The 18,838-nt window shown below is 37.6% G+C and overlaps 1 protein-coding gene across 1 annotated transcript; it reads left to right on the top strand.

Moving 5' to 3' along the window:
* The first annotated feature begins 237 nt into the window (after positions 1–237).
* On the top strand, positions 238–18,607 carry LOC139452738 (uncharacterized). The gene is made up of 5 exons (XM_071234317.1): positions 238–520; positions 3,308–3,335; positions 5,809–6,009; positions 6,350–6,459; positions 17,394–18,607. Exons 1-5 carry the CDS (start codon positions 323–325, stop codon positions 17,520–17,522), a joined length of 666 nt encoding a protein of 221 aa, XP_071090418.1. The 5' UTR covers positions 238–322; the 3' UTR covers positions 17,523–18,607.
* The last annotated feature ends 231 nt before the right edge of the window (positions 18,608–18,838 follow it).

Here is an 18,838-nt window from a genome sequence, read left to right as displayed (position 1 = left end):
TCCGCTTGTTACCTCTTCCAGTCAGACCATATTTAGAAATTATTATCAACATAATTAACTGACAACTACTTTATCCATAATCAAATACATCCGGGAGAAAGACCAAATTGGATGATTGCTGACATCTGACATTAAACCCGCATTGTATACAAATACTTATATAACGAGCGTCTCTTCCGGTCGTAAATGTGGTGTGACCTTTAAACGTGACCGTGAAATCAGTTTGAAATAATTTCCTGATATATTATTGGAGGGCACAGTGGCTTTTGATCAGACTTGATCTCTGTTCCCAGTATCTGTAGCCCAACGAAATCATAAGAATATGAAGTGCACTGTATTTGTAACCGCTCTGTTTGTGTACGTGGTTACCATTGGTGTTGACGGTGCAAAGGATGACCACGTGTACCTGATGGAGGTGAAGCTACCGACGCTGGAAGAGAGGGGTGAAGATATCGAAATCTACCACATTAATCAGTTCCTCGGGAGCAGCTATGGCGTCAACGCCATCTACCGTTTCAAGGTACATCTATATATGTTGCTTTTCGTTTCCCTTCGTTTTGTACAAGCGTTATATCATAGCCGAGATCTTGTATTCTATTTTGCAGTACTCTAACTACAGTCAACAGTATTAAATTACTTGTACCCTAACTAGAGTTAGCAGTATTAACATAAAAGCATGTTAACTATAATAAGCATTTTTAACTTACCAGCACACTGACTTAAGTTATCAGTTTTAAATTACTAGCACACTAACGAGAGTAAGCAATACCAAGGTACTGGCAGGCTAGCTATTCTTAAGTGTAATAGCTTTCTAACCCATTAACCTTAGTTAACAGTATTAACCCACTAATCCACTGACTATAGTTACAACTGTATCGATAAACTTAGTCAACAGACAGTGTTCATTCATAAGCACACTAACTAGCATCATTAATTTAGCAGCACATCAACTATTTTCAAAGTCCTCGCCTTTTAGTACTTTCGGTAAATAAGCATTATGTTCTCACCAGAATGTTTACTTTTTTTAGAAGAATTCAATTACAATCGAGCATGCACTTTCTACCAAGATTCAAAGAGCGTCCCACAACAAGGTTGCAACATTCAAGGCCTCAGTATAAGTTTGCAACAGGTTTTATGGTAGACAGTGGAGAACATTTCCAATTTTGACGCAAATTGTGACAAAAATGGTGTCCGATGCAATTCCCTATTTTGACTTGTGTCAAATGTTCACGTGCTTGTTTGTTATCGGGTGAACAACGTACTCACTTTTATTTGCATGTTTTTGTGATGGGTGCCGCCGTAGGGGCACGATACGCGCTCACACCTGTTTGTGAACACCTGGACTTATCACTATTCGATAATCATTCATGAACACATGCATGTGATGACATTGTCGGAATTGTACAATAGATTCTTCAGATTTCTCATGAATATGGAAATTGTTTTTTCACTTTCATTCACATGTATTCTCAGCGTTTTTGCAGCATTGTCTTACTGACACTCTGTTTTTAGAGGCTTGAAGACTAACTCTTTGGGAAGTTACTAGAATTAATGTGTAGCAATTGAACTATCAATAATTTCCTCTGCGTTAATGTATTGCTTATCTTTCCCTTATCAATTACAAATTATCAAGAAAACAGCGCTAACACTATACCCCGGTATGGGGTACATTAAAATTTCATATAGTAGTGAATATAAACTACAAAATAGAACCCTATAAAGCTTTAAGAAGAGATAGGCACTTGTGACGCTTTATATCATCAGAATAAATGATTAAATTGTGAAATAATACAACGGATTGTATATATTTATTTTTATGTTATATTTGCTTATGTTGTACTTTGATTGTTTCAGACTGAAATTAAGTACGTACATTCGTACTGATTATAAAATAAACGTCATCAGCCTCACCCCCAACAGCTGTTTGTGATTTATTTGGCCAGTAGAGCGCCTACTCCATTATCGGCCAACACAAACACGGTTACACTCTGACAATTAACTCTCACTTGATAACTGTTTCCTAGATAAGCTAACTTCAGTAGTCTCTGAGAAAATTTTCCCTGTTGCAGACACTATGCACGAAGTAACATAACATGGGTCAAGGGCCGCAACTCTGTAAAATAAATTGATGTGGCCGATTTTCGAACTCAGTCTTGACAAGTATCTCTTACATAAGCATGCAATTTCACACATTATGCATTAAGTTGAAAGCAAGTAGCAGGGACCATAACACTGTGAAATATGAATTTACGAATTCATTTGAGATTGGATGTGAGATCATGACCAGTAACACCAGTGTGTAAAATTTCCTCTCTCTGACTTAATAGTTTTTGAGAAAATTGGTCTTCCTTAAGTTAGCGGACGGACGGACGGAAGGAAGGAAGGACGGCAGGACGTACGTACGGACAGAATGAAGGATGAACACCGTTCTTACAACGCCTGCCCCACTTCGTGGCTGGGGATAATAAATTCGAAATTATTCGCCTCTGAACGAGTCATCTCATTCCATTATCACCTGGTTCAATATATATTAAAATCTCAGAATGGCCCTGATGGTATTTCTTGGTTCGTAAAACCATATTCCTGTTTGCTGATTTGAATAAAAGTTATATATGTCTACGAGCTTCGTCACGTCGGCCATTAAACTAACACTGTTCAGATCTGTGTTTAACCCGTCTCATGTATTAATGCATTCGGGGACACGGGGGGCCCAGTCGTCTAAGGCGCCGCGATTCGCTGTGCAGAGTTGCATCCCTTGGGCACGCCAGAAACCTATGATCGTGGGTTCGAAACCCGGTTCGCCCCGATTATGTTTCTAGGTTTGTCAGCACCATACCCTTGCTCGTGGGTTTCACCAAAGTGGTAAACGTCTCAGACCTACATCACTTCGGGCTTTCCTCCCACATTAAGCTGACTCGCCGTGATATGACTAGAATACTGTTAAAAGCCATGTTAAACACACCTCAACTCAACTCAATTAATGCATTCATGATTTGTGTAGGAAGCTATCTTGTCGTGAACGCCATCTATTGATATATTAATTATGGTCGATTGTTAGTGTGGTTATTTAAACCAAAACGGAAAAGTAAATGTTCGGACGAAATGTAGTAATGTCATATGTAGTTCGTCGTGGTTGTAAGCATTATAACTTGGAAATTTTCACTTTCATGTGTTTGTAAAATATTGTCATCCGTCCACGATATCCGATATAATTCCCAATTTTGAAATGTAGTATATGTCCCCTTGTTCCGGAAAATCTACACCTACTTCAACTGAAAATCTAGACTTTCTTTTATTCTTTTTCCAGATTATAGGGGAACCCAGAGCAATAGCGAGTAAGTATATTTTGCAAAATTATCGCCAACAGCATAAATCGACACAACACGAAAAAATACATTTCTCGTATTTGATTGATTATATCATCTTAATTGCACATGATATTCTGTCATGAGACCGAAGAATGCATGATTCTGATTCTGAATCCCAATAATTTAACAAACCCACTAAATTATCTGCAGTATGGATTGCTCTAATCGTGGCATATACCTGTAATATTCTATTTTAACTCCAAACGGTTTATCCTTATTATTTTGATTTTTGTAAGGCATTTGAAATTGCGGTTTTACATCTTCTTTCAACAAAGAAAAACATTGAGAATTCAGATGTTCTGGTTTTAGTTATGTCGGTAGAGCAGGACATGCTTACCCTTTTCGCGAACACCTTGTGTCCTCACTGCGCAATGAGCTTCACAGTGAACTGTTCACATAATTTCCCCGCTCTTTGTCCTGTTTGGGCCAATGGAATCAGTGTCGGCGGATAATTGAAAGTTATTTTTGTCTGGCGTTGACGTTTTATGTATTTTTTTACATTATCAATTTTACATTATTAATATAATATATATCTTGCCTTTTGAAATTCAATATGTCAACATTCGGTGGCGATTTACATTCACTTTGCACACACGCACACGCACACGCACACGCACACGCACACACGAACATATATATTTATGTATTAATATAACCATATTGAAGATGTTAATGTAAATAATAACGTAGGTAAATAAGACCAAAGAGGATTTGCTGAGCCTTGCTTCTGTTGACATACATTGTATTTTATATAAAAAGACAATAGGCTTAGAAGCTTTAAAATACGCTGCGATGTAAATGAACATTAAGTTAATATACTCGCGTATGAGATCATCTTAAGATGATTAAGGCTTGGCACAAGGCCATATTTTTTTCTTATTTTGATAAAACATTTGTCACATAAACTGCTTTAGTGTAGATGTCTTGTAATTATGGAAAGCGTTCTGTCGGATTTATGTATTTATTATGTCTTACACTCAGAACAATGTATATATTATTTAAATAAATACATCGACCATCAGATGACATTCTAGATCCGCCTTATACCTCTACAACGTTCTATAGTTAGATTAAGCACATTGATTTTGGAACGTAATATAAGGGCATATTTGTCATACATGTAACACTGGAATAACCTTAAACCTTTAATATCATATCTAAGTAGATGGAAATATGTGGCGAAATGAAGCCGATGTCAAGACACAGACTCTAGCTGTTTTGTCTGTGCCATCAGTCTCGCCCTTTGAAAGTCCGTTTCTGTCTTCGAAAGTGTTCATGAATAAAACGATTGCACGAACGAATCACTCGACCAGATATCGAACTTAAGAAAATATGTTATAATACCTGTTTTACAGCTAAAATGGATAGAATTATCATTAAACTGCCCGCATGTTATCAGAAATAAGCGGGCCACTGTAACTTGAATAATGCCCTGGTATTACTTAACAACGGGCCATTTTCACGCCGGTTGGTAGGTGACGTCATAACACATAGTTATAACCCAAGTATGACGTGATCTGGTTTGTTCTGTTACGTTTCCATATTTGTACAAGTTGGTCGTAAACGTAAAACGTAAAACATGTTTTATCTACTATAGTTTAACCCAAAACAGTTGCATATATCAAAACAGACCAAAATGACGGCATTGATGAACATTCCAGGTGTAGGAATACATACTGTGGCGTGACATGAATCAGGTGATAGCACACAATGTCGTGTGTTCAGCACGATTATCAGTTGATTCTGACTTTTTCAGTATTTCGGGAGGTACAATAGAATATATTTGGTGATTAAACTTAATTCTCATTTTCTAGACGTTTAGGACAAGGTGTACATACACGTTATTCCAAGATTCATCCAGCAATCCGAATTATGTTGCTTGTGCACCGGGACACGGGTGGTGTATATTCGTATCAGTGTCATGTGGCTGTACTGATTGTTGTGGATAGCTATAGCTAGTGATTGCCAAATGGCAGCATATAATTGAGGCGTTCGTAAAATATAGAGAGCCGAGAGCACCGGAATTATTTAGCTTTAGGGTTACCTTAAGAATTGATCGTTCGAGAAGTTTCGTCATGTGACAGTTTCTGGAAGGGTGGCTGTATCTAGAAGAATGAAGGTCAAACATTGTTGAACGTCGTCCCAAACTCGACAACAGTTTGACCCTCACTCAGTGATGGTTCATAACTCAACGAACGCCCGCAAAAGTGAAAGTCAAACACATTCAACAATTCGCCAAAATCTGCGTATCCTTATTATGTTAATCGGGTATTGGTTTGGTTTGTTAAGCGAAAGCCAAGTGTTAGAAACATTATTTGTAGAAACATGAGAACGTAAGTATCAATTAAAACAAAATGTGTCTCATTAAAACCTGTGTAGTATTCCCTTTTATTATATATGGTGTACCATTAACATTCCATTCACTCTCTTTTCATGGCAGTTCTTAAGGTTCAAAACGCCTGTTCATGGAACAAATTGACAACCACTTTTGTTCAAATGGGAGAGGATTTCTATGTAACTTCCCTGTATGAGGGTGAGAGTTTGGCGGATGATCTTGGTGTAAATGAAACCTTAATAGGTGAAGGACCAAGTGGCTTTCCAGATTCTAACCTATACTTCATTGATGTCACATTTGCGCCTGGTAAGTAGTTGTCTGTAGTTGTTTGTCAACATTTTGTCTACGGAAATGCACACTAAAATGATGAATTTAACTAAATACATGTATTTACTGTTTCGTATTTTTATATATTTTAAGACATGTATTGAATTGACATACCAAACTCCTTTTTATATTCTCAGCAGGGCTTTTGATAATTTAACTTATTTCATTTTGTGACTGTATTTCATATTAACAAAGCTAATAATAGATAAATTTTATGTTGGCTATAGCGTCCTTTTTAAACATACAAAAATACTAAAATATTGCGAAATCTAAATTGATAACCTATTCAGGGACACCTATAGAAATGTTTTTCTTACAGGGAAAACTACTCCAACCGTTTTACACAATGTAACTGAAAAGATCTTGAACCTAAGAGCAGAGGATACACGATTAGCTTTCTACAAAATCCTTGGACAAGTTCCAGCGCGGGTGAGTCAAAAGGAAGGTGCAATGCACCCCTGCAACTTGCAATCTGTTTTAATCTCTAGATGCTCAGTTGACTTTCTATTCCTTGCACTGAAACCACCATTCGAAAGGTCATGCGGAACGAGGTCCATCTTGTACCACGGAATTGAGCACATTGAATTTGCCTATCTCATGGTGTAAAAATAATTGCACTATAATCAATTCCGAGAAGATATTGTATCTGTGTTAAATGTTGTCACGAGTTTGTTTTGCTTCCAAAAAGGGCATTTAAGCAACGTTATATCGTACATTGATAAATACACAGTGCAAGGAAATGTTTAGAGGTGCATCTTAATGAGTAAACCGGCGACGTCATGTAGCACAATATATGCGGCAATCGGTGATTTCAACAGTGTTTTCTTCGTTGTGTTCGTCTCGCCTTCATCTGGAATCTGGGTGACAACGGTCGTGTAAAAGACCCTGGTAATGGTGAGAAAGTATTTGTTTTGTCTTTTCCGTGACATGTTTTCATTGCCCAATCTGTTTGGGCAAAGTCACAATTGTCCGAAAGCTCCTCATGCTGAAGTTACTCGATCCGTGAAACTTGGCGGTATGTCCCGGTGACCCAGATTCCCTGTTGATTGGCATTTGCATAAGGCCATCCATACTTTTGTATGTGTTTCTCCCCTCAAGCCTCAACTAACCAGAGAGCGAAATAAGATATATTACTTATCCAAAAAATGTCTTTCAATAATTGTGTAAGTTATTTTATGACATTTAAAAAAAAAGTTTGAACGCTTGGTACTAGAATCTAGTCTATGAATTAATTTATGATATAGGTCGTTACGCTTTGCTTCGGAAACTTTGGTTCTTTAAGACGGTGCAATGGTAGACCTAGAAGTATTTCTTTTATTAGATCGGTGCGCAATTTTCCACAGCGGCAGCAAATTTGAGACAAGAAAACTAAATACTATTTCACATCGGAATTGGGATAAAAATATTAAAATACGAACAGCCTCACATACTTCAAAACGATGTTCAGATAAGTATTTGTTCACATTAATTCTGTCATGGATTTCAACATTATTTTCATCAAGCTTATTCAGGTAGCCGGCTACACAGATCATCTTCTCTTGTAAACTACTTCAGCATGAACTCATGTTTTGTCTCGAAGCTCAAAGCAACAATGTTTCTCTCAGATGCATTTTTTTCTCCAGCCATGACGATTATCTTTCATTATGTCAATGCCTCGACAATCTTCCTCGTCAGTTGAAATCAACAATGTAATACACAAGGCCTCATCCCAAGATTCCTTACAAAATACCCATAACGTGATCAGGGTTACGACCTTTGGATGAATTAATAAATTAATTTGCATTTTTAAAAAAGAAATGTTATCGCGAATACTATTATTAAAAACTATCCTGTACATGGTACTTTTTGATTGCACCGCGGATTTCTCTTATTACTTCCTAAAACTATTTGTTTTCCCCCATTCTGACCACGCGATCTCCAAGCAACCTCCAGTCTTCAATATGAACAACAAAACATTTTCATGAGAAGCTTAAGTTGACGGAGAGTTGTTCGCAATGATCAGGGAGCTTTTGGTCATTTAGATTAAGACATTGGTGACTTTATCGTGGAGAAAGTTCCAATTCACGTTGATGACATTCCGACCGTCAACTCGCCTCTCTTTCCGCCCTTGCAAGTGCAACAGAAAGTTTGACAAATTCAGTGCTGATCTTTGGGATTAGTGAATCAGTGTCACAGCGAGATTTCATTGGAGAACCAGATGAAGCCGAATTTGTGTATCAACACAAAAAATACATGAGACAAGTGTGGATCTAATGATCAAACTCAGTTTTGTGTGTGAAATTTCTGTGAAAGGAAAGGAAATCCATAGTTAAAGTTGTCTTGGCATATGTGCATTGGAGTTTTGATTTATTGTAAGTACAATATTACCTAGATAGGCCTAATGTAGGTAAGAACATCAAGTATATTTCGTTACTTATATATTAGTTGCTTATGTGCATTGTTATGTTGATAGACGTGACATATTCATATAATGTAATCAAGCCAAGAAATATTGGCGCAGCTTCTGGTGCTTCAAATTAGGCCCCTTCCTAGACACTAGTTGAAACATCTGTGTAATAATTAAAGTTTTATGAATATAATCTGATTATTGTGTAGTATAGATCTGACTATTGAATCCAAATGTCCCAAACTAAATAAATATCTATATATATTTGCGGATTGAACTAAATAATCTTGTCGTCAATTTCGTATTTGTGTATAGGTACTATTACATTAACCGAAACTGTTGTTCTGCGGTAAAAATATACAAACCATACACTTTGACCAAAAATGCATTGAATGTGTCACATGTATACATGACCATGTGCTTTGCTATTTTTGTGCCACCGTAAATAAGCTCTGCCTACTATGATTGATGCAGAAGCCAAACACAATCGATTCGATTTTTTATGATAAAACTACAGAAAGGTTATTGACTTATATCTAGATATGCAGCCATTTGTGGTATCCAGGGTTTGTCATTCAAGTTGATACGAAGTTTTACGGTCAATGGTGATCTTGTTTGCGTTTCAAAAAGCTTCTCTCCACACGCGATTGTGTTTACATGATCAGTCATTGTTCGAAACTGAAACACCGCCACCTTGCGGGCTATTTATAGTCAGGGTGGGGCTTTAAGAGGCTCCTCTTTGATCTTTCATAATCATATTTTAAAAAGCAATATTTTTTGTCTATTCTTTACAGTCTGATCAAATCTTAAACAGTTATATATTCAAAAAATGCTCAATGTTAGAACAACATCAAACATTAAAAAAGTCACTTGATTACAACTGTATCGTAGCTATTGTGGTGGACAGAAATTTTAATCAGAACTGAGGCATATATAACGTAAACCATCTGGGATCATACTGATTATGACGTCAATGATGCCTCAGAAATGTCCTGCCGAAAACTTTATTGCACTGAAAATAGTGTGTTGAAGAGAATGGATAATGTTTATCCGGAATCCATGGTAATGGATAAACCGCCGACTCAACAAAAATGGCCTTTACCTCGTGAACAGTATTCCACCTAACGCAGAGGCAGCAATTACATTTAGTAACATAAATCGTTGTTGTCTTCCCATCACTGTCCGTAAAATATTAATGCTACAGTATGCATTTAAGTCACTTGATAAAAAATATGACATTTGCCAGAATATTATAGTAATTTGATATCTATAGTCTATATATATAGTCTATATAACTGTAGATATAACATTACTAGAATATTTTATACACTAAAGAAAGTATGAGATCATGACATATAAATGTCAGACCCAGAACATTGCACGTCGACAGAGCAATTTCTCCGTGCCCGTCATCGCTATATGCCTGGAAAAATGCCGATGCGACGTTAAATTTTAACTAACTCACTTACTCCATGCACGTGAGTTTGGGGATCATTCTTGATTTTGGCAATTCAGTGAAAGGTCTCTGGCTACAAATTGTCAATAACCACCAGTGACTAAAGGGATTGTGTAAATCCTGTAGGAGACCATGCAGGTACTAGAGGTACCGGAAGCCCAGGGTCCTTATTATGATGACTAAACCTTCGCTGCTGGTGATCTATATGGCCCGATTTTATCATGTATTGTTGTAAATAGTCATATTTTATGTTTGCATGCTAGTTTCCAGCACACATATTTGATACTCCAGTTGTTTTACTGTCCATTGATTTTCTTATCCGCACGTGGGTTGGGGATATAGGAACGGAGTTCGTCCGTCCGTCCGCTTCTCAAAAGGGATACATTTTCTCAAAAACTATTTAAGTTAGACAAATGAATTTTACCCACAATTTTTACTGGTCATGGTCTTGTTAAGGGGTAAAAATGCATCCCACAAACTTAGAAACTTGCAACAAAATAACCATAATTACCACTGCAATAATGATTCAATACAAGTGATGGTGCCAGGCTGTCTGAAAGTGGTAGAGAAAACCAGGGAATCGATAGACCCCTTTTATTGGTGTTGTTGTTTTGAGACTGTCGGTGTCATACAAATTGATTAGCAGGGATAGGATACTTTCAGCATGAGAAACCAAACAGAGTGATGCAGGAAATCAATGAAGAGATGACAAACCGGTCTGTAGTTCTCGGGCTTTTTCGGATTACGACAAACATGAGTTCATGATATGATACTGTTTTTTAATGAATTATATTGATGTATTAAGACATGTGACAAAGACAGACCCGGCTCGAACACGTTAAACAGATACATTAAACACGAGCAGAGTAGTGTGGGCTTTGCAGTTGACTGAAGCACATCACCACCTCTCTATTTTGCTTGTTAATAAGTTGTATTTTGAGTGATGGACTGAAGCTTAGTATATTTATGCGAGTATGAAACTTTGTATTGTGTTAATACTTGCGTGTGGCGGCCTATACATGGAATTTTGTTATTGAAAACTTTGTGTGATTTGACATTAAACGTCTGTAGTACGACTTCCAGTGATTATATTTATGAGGTTTGGTGGGGCATTAGTTTTACTGGACTCTCATTACTTTATGATGGTTGGGTCTCTTTGTCTCAGCTCGGAAACCACGACGCTGAGAGAGAGCAGCATTTATTTAATGAGAGTAGGTTATATCATGGAGGACACATTTGAGGGAGAGGTTCTACTAATTCCCGTACCGCAGAAAAAGACCTGTAGACGTGAGCGAGGGGTAGTGTATAACATGGTCGTTGCACAATGACCGCCAGGAGAGGTAAACATTGAGCTTTGACTGCCTCGGTTAAAAGCGATAAAGTAGTGCTGTTTTCACAGGTCTGCTGAATAAACTCCAAGCACTACTGTCAATATATCTCAACTCCATCTTTGATACACATGAAAGATGGAGTCGCATTTACAATTTATATTACATTAATAGTTTACAATCATGTGTTTTGTCAAAATTGAGTTGTGCTTATAAGCAATAATTGTAATTGATTACATGAGAGAAGAAAAAGTTTGTCATTACAGACATGCACAGACATCATCTGAATATGACTGTGTACGTAAATGTTACCACAGTCTACCCATCTACACGAACCATTCAAAATGGGCCTAAGATCATTGAGACAGAGTCTAATGATATAATACCATCATGAATAATTCATGTGGTTGTCATTGCTTCATTTTAGCGAGAAGGACACCCTGAAAAACACCAAATGTTGAGCAATAAACACTCACATAGTCGAGTAAGAGATATCCAAATAAAATATCTACCTGTATGCTGGAACCCATTGATATTCTAGAGAATGTAATTCTCACAATTTGTGATATGAAAATCTACATTTGATTTTTTAAAATATCACAAATTCGATTGTTTTATACATGCTAAAATACACTTTTTGATATATATTTTGTACGCATACCTAAAAATCGATTTTGCTATGTCAATAAATGTAACATAATATCATAAAATCAAATTTGTGATATAAATTCATTCTTTTTATTCAATAAGTGAATTGCTGATATCGTTGAGGTGTTCCTTTTGAGTTGAGTTAAGTAACGCGATTGAAGCTCGGTTATAGTTTTCATTGATGGTCTGTTTCTGCACAAATATTCCTTTCATCTTATGAAAAAACTTATAATTATATATTAACTGTTACCAAGGTAATACTACCAAACTGACCTGCGTTTTTTCATCTCTCGATCGTAATCATAGGTAATAACCCTTTTTAGTTATGACAAGTGACACGTGCTCACACAAATTACACATTCACAGAGAGGTACAAGGGTTGTCTGTCATGTTTTAATACAAACTGGCCTGTATTGAATATGAACAGACTGATCACTTTAAGAATATACATGTATGAGCGAGATTGTTTGTCTGGAGGATAGAATGATTGAGGCAACTCAGTAATATATGTTGCATGTTGCAATAAAAATGATATCCTTGGTAGAGGATTCATAACTGTGTGTCAGGCTTGTTAATGCCTAATTATTTTTTTCGGGAGAAAATGTTTCTTATACAAGTTCAATATAACATTTCAACATCAAACTATTTGAATATTGTTACATAAAGACCTGCGTGTGAAGATAAATGTAAATACGTTTGCCAATGTGACAGATGTCAACACATTTGCACGCGGTAACATTTAGATACATTCAAACGATAGTAGCATACCACCCGTCAAATTTAAAGCACTACAAGTTCTTTACCACTAAACCGTCACTGTATTATTTCAAACGTGTATTATTTCCAAAGAACAATTCCCTCAAAATACATATAGCTGAAACCCCCTATCAACATGAACTTGTTCACCATGTGTATCATGTTTTGTAGCCACGACATCTCTACACATTCAACAGCCTGTTTCATTTCGAAACAGGTGTAGTTTTTCTTTTTGCGCGTTGGCTCTTTGTCAGCGTTTAATTATATATGTCAAAAAATACCCTCGTTCTTTCTTTGTGAACATAAACGTCGGTACGATCCCACGCATTTGTTTTTATTTCATTATGGTTTTGAAATGAACCAACAAATATCCTTTTTTAATTCAATGCCTTTGTCATTCCGAATGTAATAGGGAAAATGTCTGTGTGGAGAGCTGTCAATTCCCCACTTCCATCGATATATTTATGAATTAACATAAATTTATTGTATGGGTTGCATACACATCTCACAAAGTGTATGTTAAACATTTCGTTTTAAAAGATAGAATACAAATGGTTTGCTAACTGTTTCTAAAAGTTAGTGGAGGATGTTGGAAATGACTGAACATGACGAAAGCATCAAACTAGTGATTGATATGACAGATCTTACAGGCGCGTTACCTTGTGATCATGTTAACGTTATTCTTAACAGTTTCAAAGAACTGAAAAACTAGGAACTGAAGTGAATTGAAAAATGAGAGAAGAAACTAGTTGTCAATGTTTTTTTTAATAAAAAAATAAAACCTCCCCGTTTAATAAACAACAGTTGTTATTTTAGTACTTGTCTGGAGGAAACCCATTTCCAAAACCTTCTCTAACTCTGTTACAGTATATAATGTAAAAAAAGAAACAAAAAATGAACGTGCAACAAAGCATTATCCATGGACTTATTAATCAGCTTATTGTTGATATAAATGTGTTGAAATTATTTAAAACATTTTTTTCTTTTGTAACTTACACTACAATGCGAAAAGCCTCTACAGAAACTTTATGGGAGCTACGCAGAAAGTTCGTAACGATTCAAGTTTCATTCATCACTATATCTACCATAGTATGCCTACTCAAATAAATATAAACAAATGTGGGGGGGTTCACTGCGAAACGGGCGATACTGGGTAGCGGCTTTGACCTTGCCTCCAACCATGCATGTTGTAGACGTAAGCGATGATCAGGATTGCCGGGAATTAAACAAGATTCTTTATTGGAGCACATCAAGGCGTCAATTCATCTGTCATGAGTTTTCGCTTTATGTATGTGTGCCCCGTGTATCCACAATTATAGTTAAGTTACATGGCAACGGGGTAGATTATTTACAATTTACAGTGCATACATTATGTTCAATAAAACAAAACGTAGATAGATTTTAACACACTTATATTTCTACTTAAATATGGCGACAGCATCAAACAGATATAAACAAATATAAATAATTAAGGCACTTGCAGTGACCGGGTAACAATTAATCAATAAGATAGTATATAAATACTTGGATTTTCATTGTAAAATGGTAAAAGCACCTGTAATTGTCTGGTTTATTCCAACAATCGTGGCGGCCATAGTCCTGTATATCAAGGTTTTAAGTATCGAGTGAAATGAAGACGAGGTGCCCGCATATACTGGAAATTCTGTATGCTGCATGTCCAGCCACCACCATCACTTCTAATGATGTTATCACGACCAAGCCCCTCTGCATAACCAAGGCCAATCAGCAGGAGGGAGGCCCCAGCATAGAATGCCTGAACTGGTTGAGTGACTTCCTTCCATCAGTGTGAAATGATTACCCAGAGAGAGGAAGGATTAAACATCCTAATGATACCCTATCTACATGGTATAAGTATTCACAACCAATTTCCTCTTATAATAAACTGTTTCCTTCGGTATCCCCAAGCAGCAATACTCAGTATGCGCACTGGGCAACTGTAAAAATCACAAGCCCTAATGAGATTATGTGTACATGGTCACACAAGGTGATTGTTGAGATCACACATTCTAGCTACAAAACCTCCTCTTATTAATTCTCACCAGCAAAACAAAAGTTGGGTGGCGGGACATGGAACATATCCCGACGTGAGATAATAGGATATTCGTGACAGTGACTGCTCTATCATAATTGTAAGATCTGAAGCATAAATTTGGCGAAGGAACATCATTATATTTGCAATCACCTGGACTGACTCATATAGGCAAATTTTAAGACGAAAGTTTCCGCAATTCACAAACACAATCACATGATTAATTGCAAACATTTACCACCCAGCAACAATCGTGTCAACTCGGGACTTTCCGAAGCAATGAACGCGTATCTAATTCCACTACTTCTAGTCACAATGGCTAGACTGGACCCTAGTGAAATGGTTCACGTATAAACGTCGAGCAACCAAGAACTAATTAAGACAGGCAGATATTATGTTCATGGTTTGGTGGACACAGGTCAGTGGCCACTCATTTACTCAAGATTCACATCTCTTTGTTCTGTTTTATCTCACTATTCATTGATCTGCTTAATTCAACTGAAACCCGGTTCCGTGTTACACGCATGGCACACGCGTGCTTGACGGGTTGCGCACGCGCTGCACACCCGTTGCACACGCGTGTTCATCGGGTCTTCAACCTGTCTGCAACCCGTTGAGCACCCGTTCTCAACGCGTGTAAGTGCAATGAACTTCTAGGCAGTAGTGTACAGTAGGTAACTGATGTAGGATCCCTTAGTAGTAGCCCAAAACGCAGCTACGACAATTTCAAATGAGTTCGAAACTTGATGTCGTGAAATCAATTTTTACACAGTTATGACCTTTGCTCCGTGATTTTCAGCTCAGTGCATACTGCGAGAAATGGGGACATGGGGACAAGTTTTCTCAGAAACTACTGAAGTTGCATGAATGAAAGTTTGCATGTATATCTGTTCGTGTCAAGACTGAGATCGACGATTGGTCCCATCAATTATTGTTTTAGAACTTTACGGCCCTTGACCCATGTTATATTACTTTGTGCACTGTGTGTGCAATGGCGACAAGTTTGTGCTTCATTGATAACATCTATGTAAAATGTTATGACATTTCGGCAAGAAGTAGGCATCCCCATTGACACCAATTGTGCCCCCTACCCCCCCCCCCCCCCCCCCCTCCACTGATTTACACCCCGAACTGAAGATAAAGGAGACAAGTGGAACCGCCTCATCTATTTCATATTAAGATGTTTTCATAAAGATTCAGACCTCACGTAGCACTTGTGGAGAGTGATTCTTGGTCATCTGTAGATCTGCCATGGCTCCCTAAGCTGCGATTTACGCCAATGATGTTCGGCTTGATGACAAAAACATTTAGCCAATAGATTTCGTTCATCATACCAGCCAGAACTGTTTCTGACAAAACACTCTCAACAAGGCTGTATGACGAAATGAATGACTTTAACATTCCCTTCATCTCGAGCAATATTCCTGCAGGTCCAGATCTTGGTGTCTACATTTCACAACATTTGAGGTACAATCGAGCATTCTTTCTACCTACTGTTTGATCAATGCCAAAATATTCTAAGCTTTACAAAAGTTTTATGATAAACATGTGGAAGACATTTCCAAATCTGATGTTATGGATCAGCGACAAAAAAATATTTCCGATGCAATTCCTCATTTGGACTGGTATCACATGTTCCCGTGTTGCTTCAGTTGAACAATTGTCTTCCCTTTGCATGTGTTTGTGCCCTCGGCGGTGCAGGATACGCTCACCTTTTCTGCGAAAACCTGGTATCAACACTATTTCTGATTCATTAACAGATCTTCATGACATTTGAAATCGTACAGTCGATTCTGCATTTGGAAGAGATTTCTCATTTAGATCTATGCATAAAGATTCAGAGTGACAAAACACTCTCCACAAGAGGGATGACTTCAACTTTCCAATGGTCAAATTTCCCTTCATGTCGAGCAATGTTCCAGCAGCTCCAGCCTTGGGTGTTTACATTTCACATCTTTTGAGATAATATGGAGGATGCTTTCTACTAAGATTTCAAAGAACGTCATACGACTCTTGCTTAGAAGTTGTTTGATCAAGGTTACAACATTCAAGGCCTCAGTAAATTTTTCAGAAAGTCTTATGGTAGACATGTGGAGGACATTTCAAAATTTGACGCATCAGTGTCAAAAATTATGTCCGATGCAATTCCCTAGTTTGACTAGTTCCATAGTTGCCGTGGACAAGGTTCAGGTGAACAATTGACTTGACTTTGCCCATGTTTGTGACAGGTGTCACTTGTGTGGCAGGATAAGCTCACTTTTTCGTGAAAACCTGGTATCATTACTATTTGATAGTGATTCATAAACACATGCTCAGGATATAGTCGGAATCGCACAATTGACTCTGCTTCATGCAGGGATTTCTACTGGATATGGAAAGGGTTTTGCCGCATTAGTTATGAATAACTTCCAACGTCACATCCTTGATATCCCCATTGCTGTGGCACTTACAATTTATTACCATCAGTTTTTTTCATTCAATTTACGAGACCCCTATATATAATGTATGCATGCCGATTTTATATGCAAAGCTATTGCTTTGAAAACAAGCAGGCTATATGTATGCCTCAGAATAGCATTCTCCAAGTTATCATATATTGGAGTATGTTCGTGAATGAGTCATGATTTTATACGAGCACTTATTTCTGATCTTTATGCAAAGTAATCTTTAACATAAGGGACGTTTGATAATACAGGTGTATTCAGCTGAATTATATGGCTGGTGATTTTGTTCTTTCAGATTCTGGTTTTTGCTACCCTCCTACCATCCAAGGCAGATTCTCTCCACGCCACTTTCAACTGTACCGACGTTTGCAATATGAAACTGACTGCGATTCAGAATCTTAACACTTACGTTAGTAACTGTTGAGTAAGATACTTTCCGATGTGATGAATCTTGTTTCGGTATTGAAATTTCAGACACAGCAACATGCAATATTTGTCATATTTTCCTCCCACAGTAGATCTTTATAATTATTTTAACAGTGGAACTGTCATTTTGGTCGCTTTCCCCGAATCATGGGTACTTCATAATGTCCTTTTCAAGTTCAAGTTCAACTCCGCGCAGACCGGCTTTGGAATTGGTCTTTAAATACATGCTTTTTGTTAGAGACGATCTCATGAATCTCAGATCTTACTTCTCGCTTCCGCAAAACAAGGACCTGAGGTCATCTCTTTACATGGGTCTGTAAATAATCGAATCTGGACAAGACAATCCAGTGATTGATATCATTAGCATCGATGTACACTATTTGGATACGATGACATGCATCATCTGAGTCAGCGAGCAAGACCACAAACCCCGGAAGTTGACTCTTGCCTCCAATATGGCAAGCAATGATTGTTGAAGACCAATGTACCCTAATGCAATTGTCATTAATATTCATACACACAGAAACCAAGAAAGCAGAATAGAATAATGCACATAAATAAATCATTTACAAGAAAACAGTTTTATCACTATTAGGGCTGGGGCAAGTCCAAATTTACTACCCGGGTACCCACTCCTCTATTACCCGACCCTACCTGGGTGCCCGCCGTTGGGCTCAAGAGATAGGTACAAGTGTCCGATTGGGAATAGTTTGACCGTAGCCCTAGCAAAATGTATTCTGATACTCGTATAAAACGATCTGGTTATGCATATACTGAAGTTGGCAGATGTTTTACCTCTATCCAAACATATAAAGTCAGAAGGAATGCGTGCAGAGTCAGAAAGCAATTATTGGTCACTTATAGTGTAACAGTGGAAGTTCTAGATAATTATTTGCCATTAAACAATATATCACGTGAGTAACCACGGGTCCGGGTATTCCTCTGAGTATCCGAGTCCTACTCAGGAACCACCCGACCCGAGTACCCGAGTTCCCCGATCCAACCTATATCACTATGTCAGAAATAAATTCTAGTTTTTGAAATCAGATTGGACATAATTTTTTCAGATAAACATTTCATTTATATGGCCTGAATATTTTCGAGAAAACTAAAGTTTTCCGATCGACGTACTTTCAAGAACATCAAGCATTGGTCATAGGTTTGGAGCTTATTCTGGACCAATACCTCTGAGATAAGCATACAACGTTGCCAAGCTCCTCACAGCGATAGTACGTTCCCGGAGCTCTCTATACTATCGCTGCCACCAGTCAAAACTCCCCACTGTGAATAGGTGGCCACAACCATGCTTGGAGT

The sequence above is a fragment of the Haliotis cracherodii genome, unplaced genomic scaffold (assembly GCF_022045235.1).
Source record: "Haliotis cracherodii isolate W230 unplaced genomic scaffold, xgHalCrac1.p SCAF_9, whole genome shotgun sequence".
In the NCBI taxonomy this organism is placed as follows: Eukaryota; Metazoa; Mollusca; class Gastropoda; order Lepetellida; family Haliotidae; genus Haliotis; species Haliotis cracherodii.
Note: the sequence above shows the minus strand (reverse complement) of the source record. Positions and strands in the feature narration are given on the sequence as shown.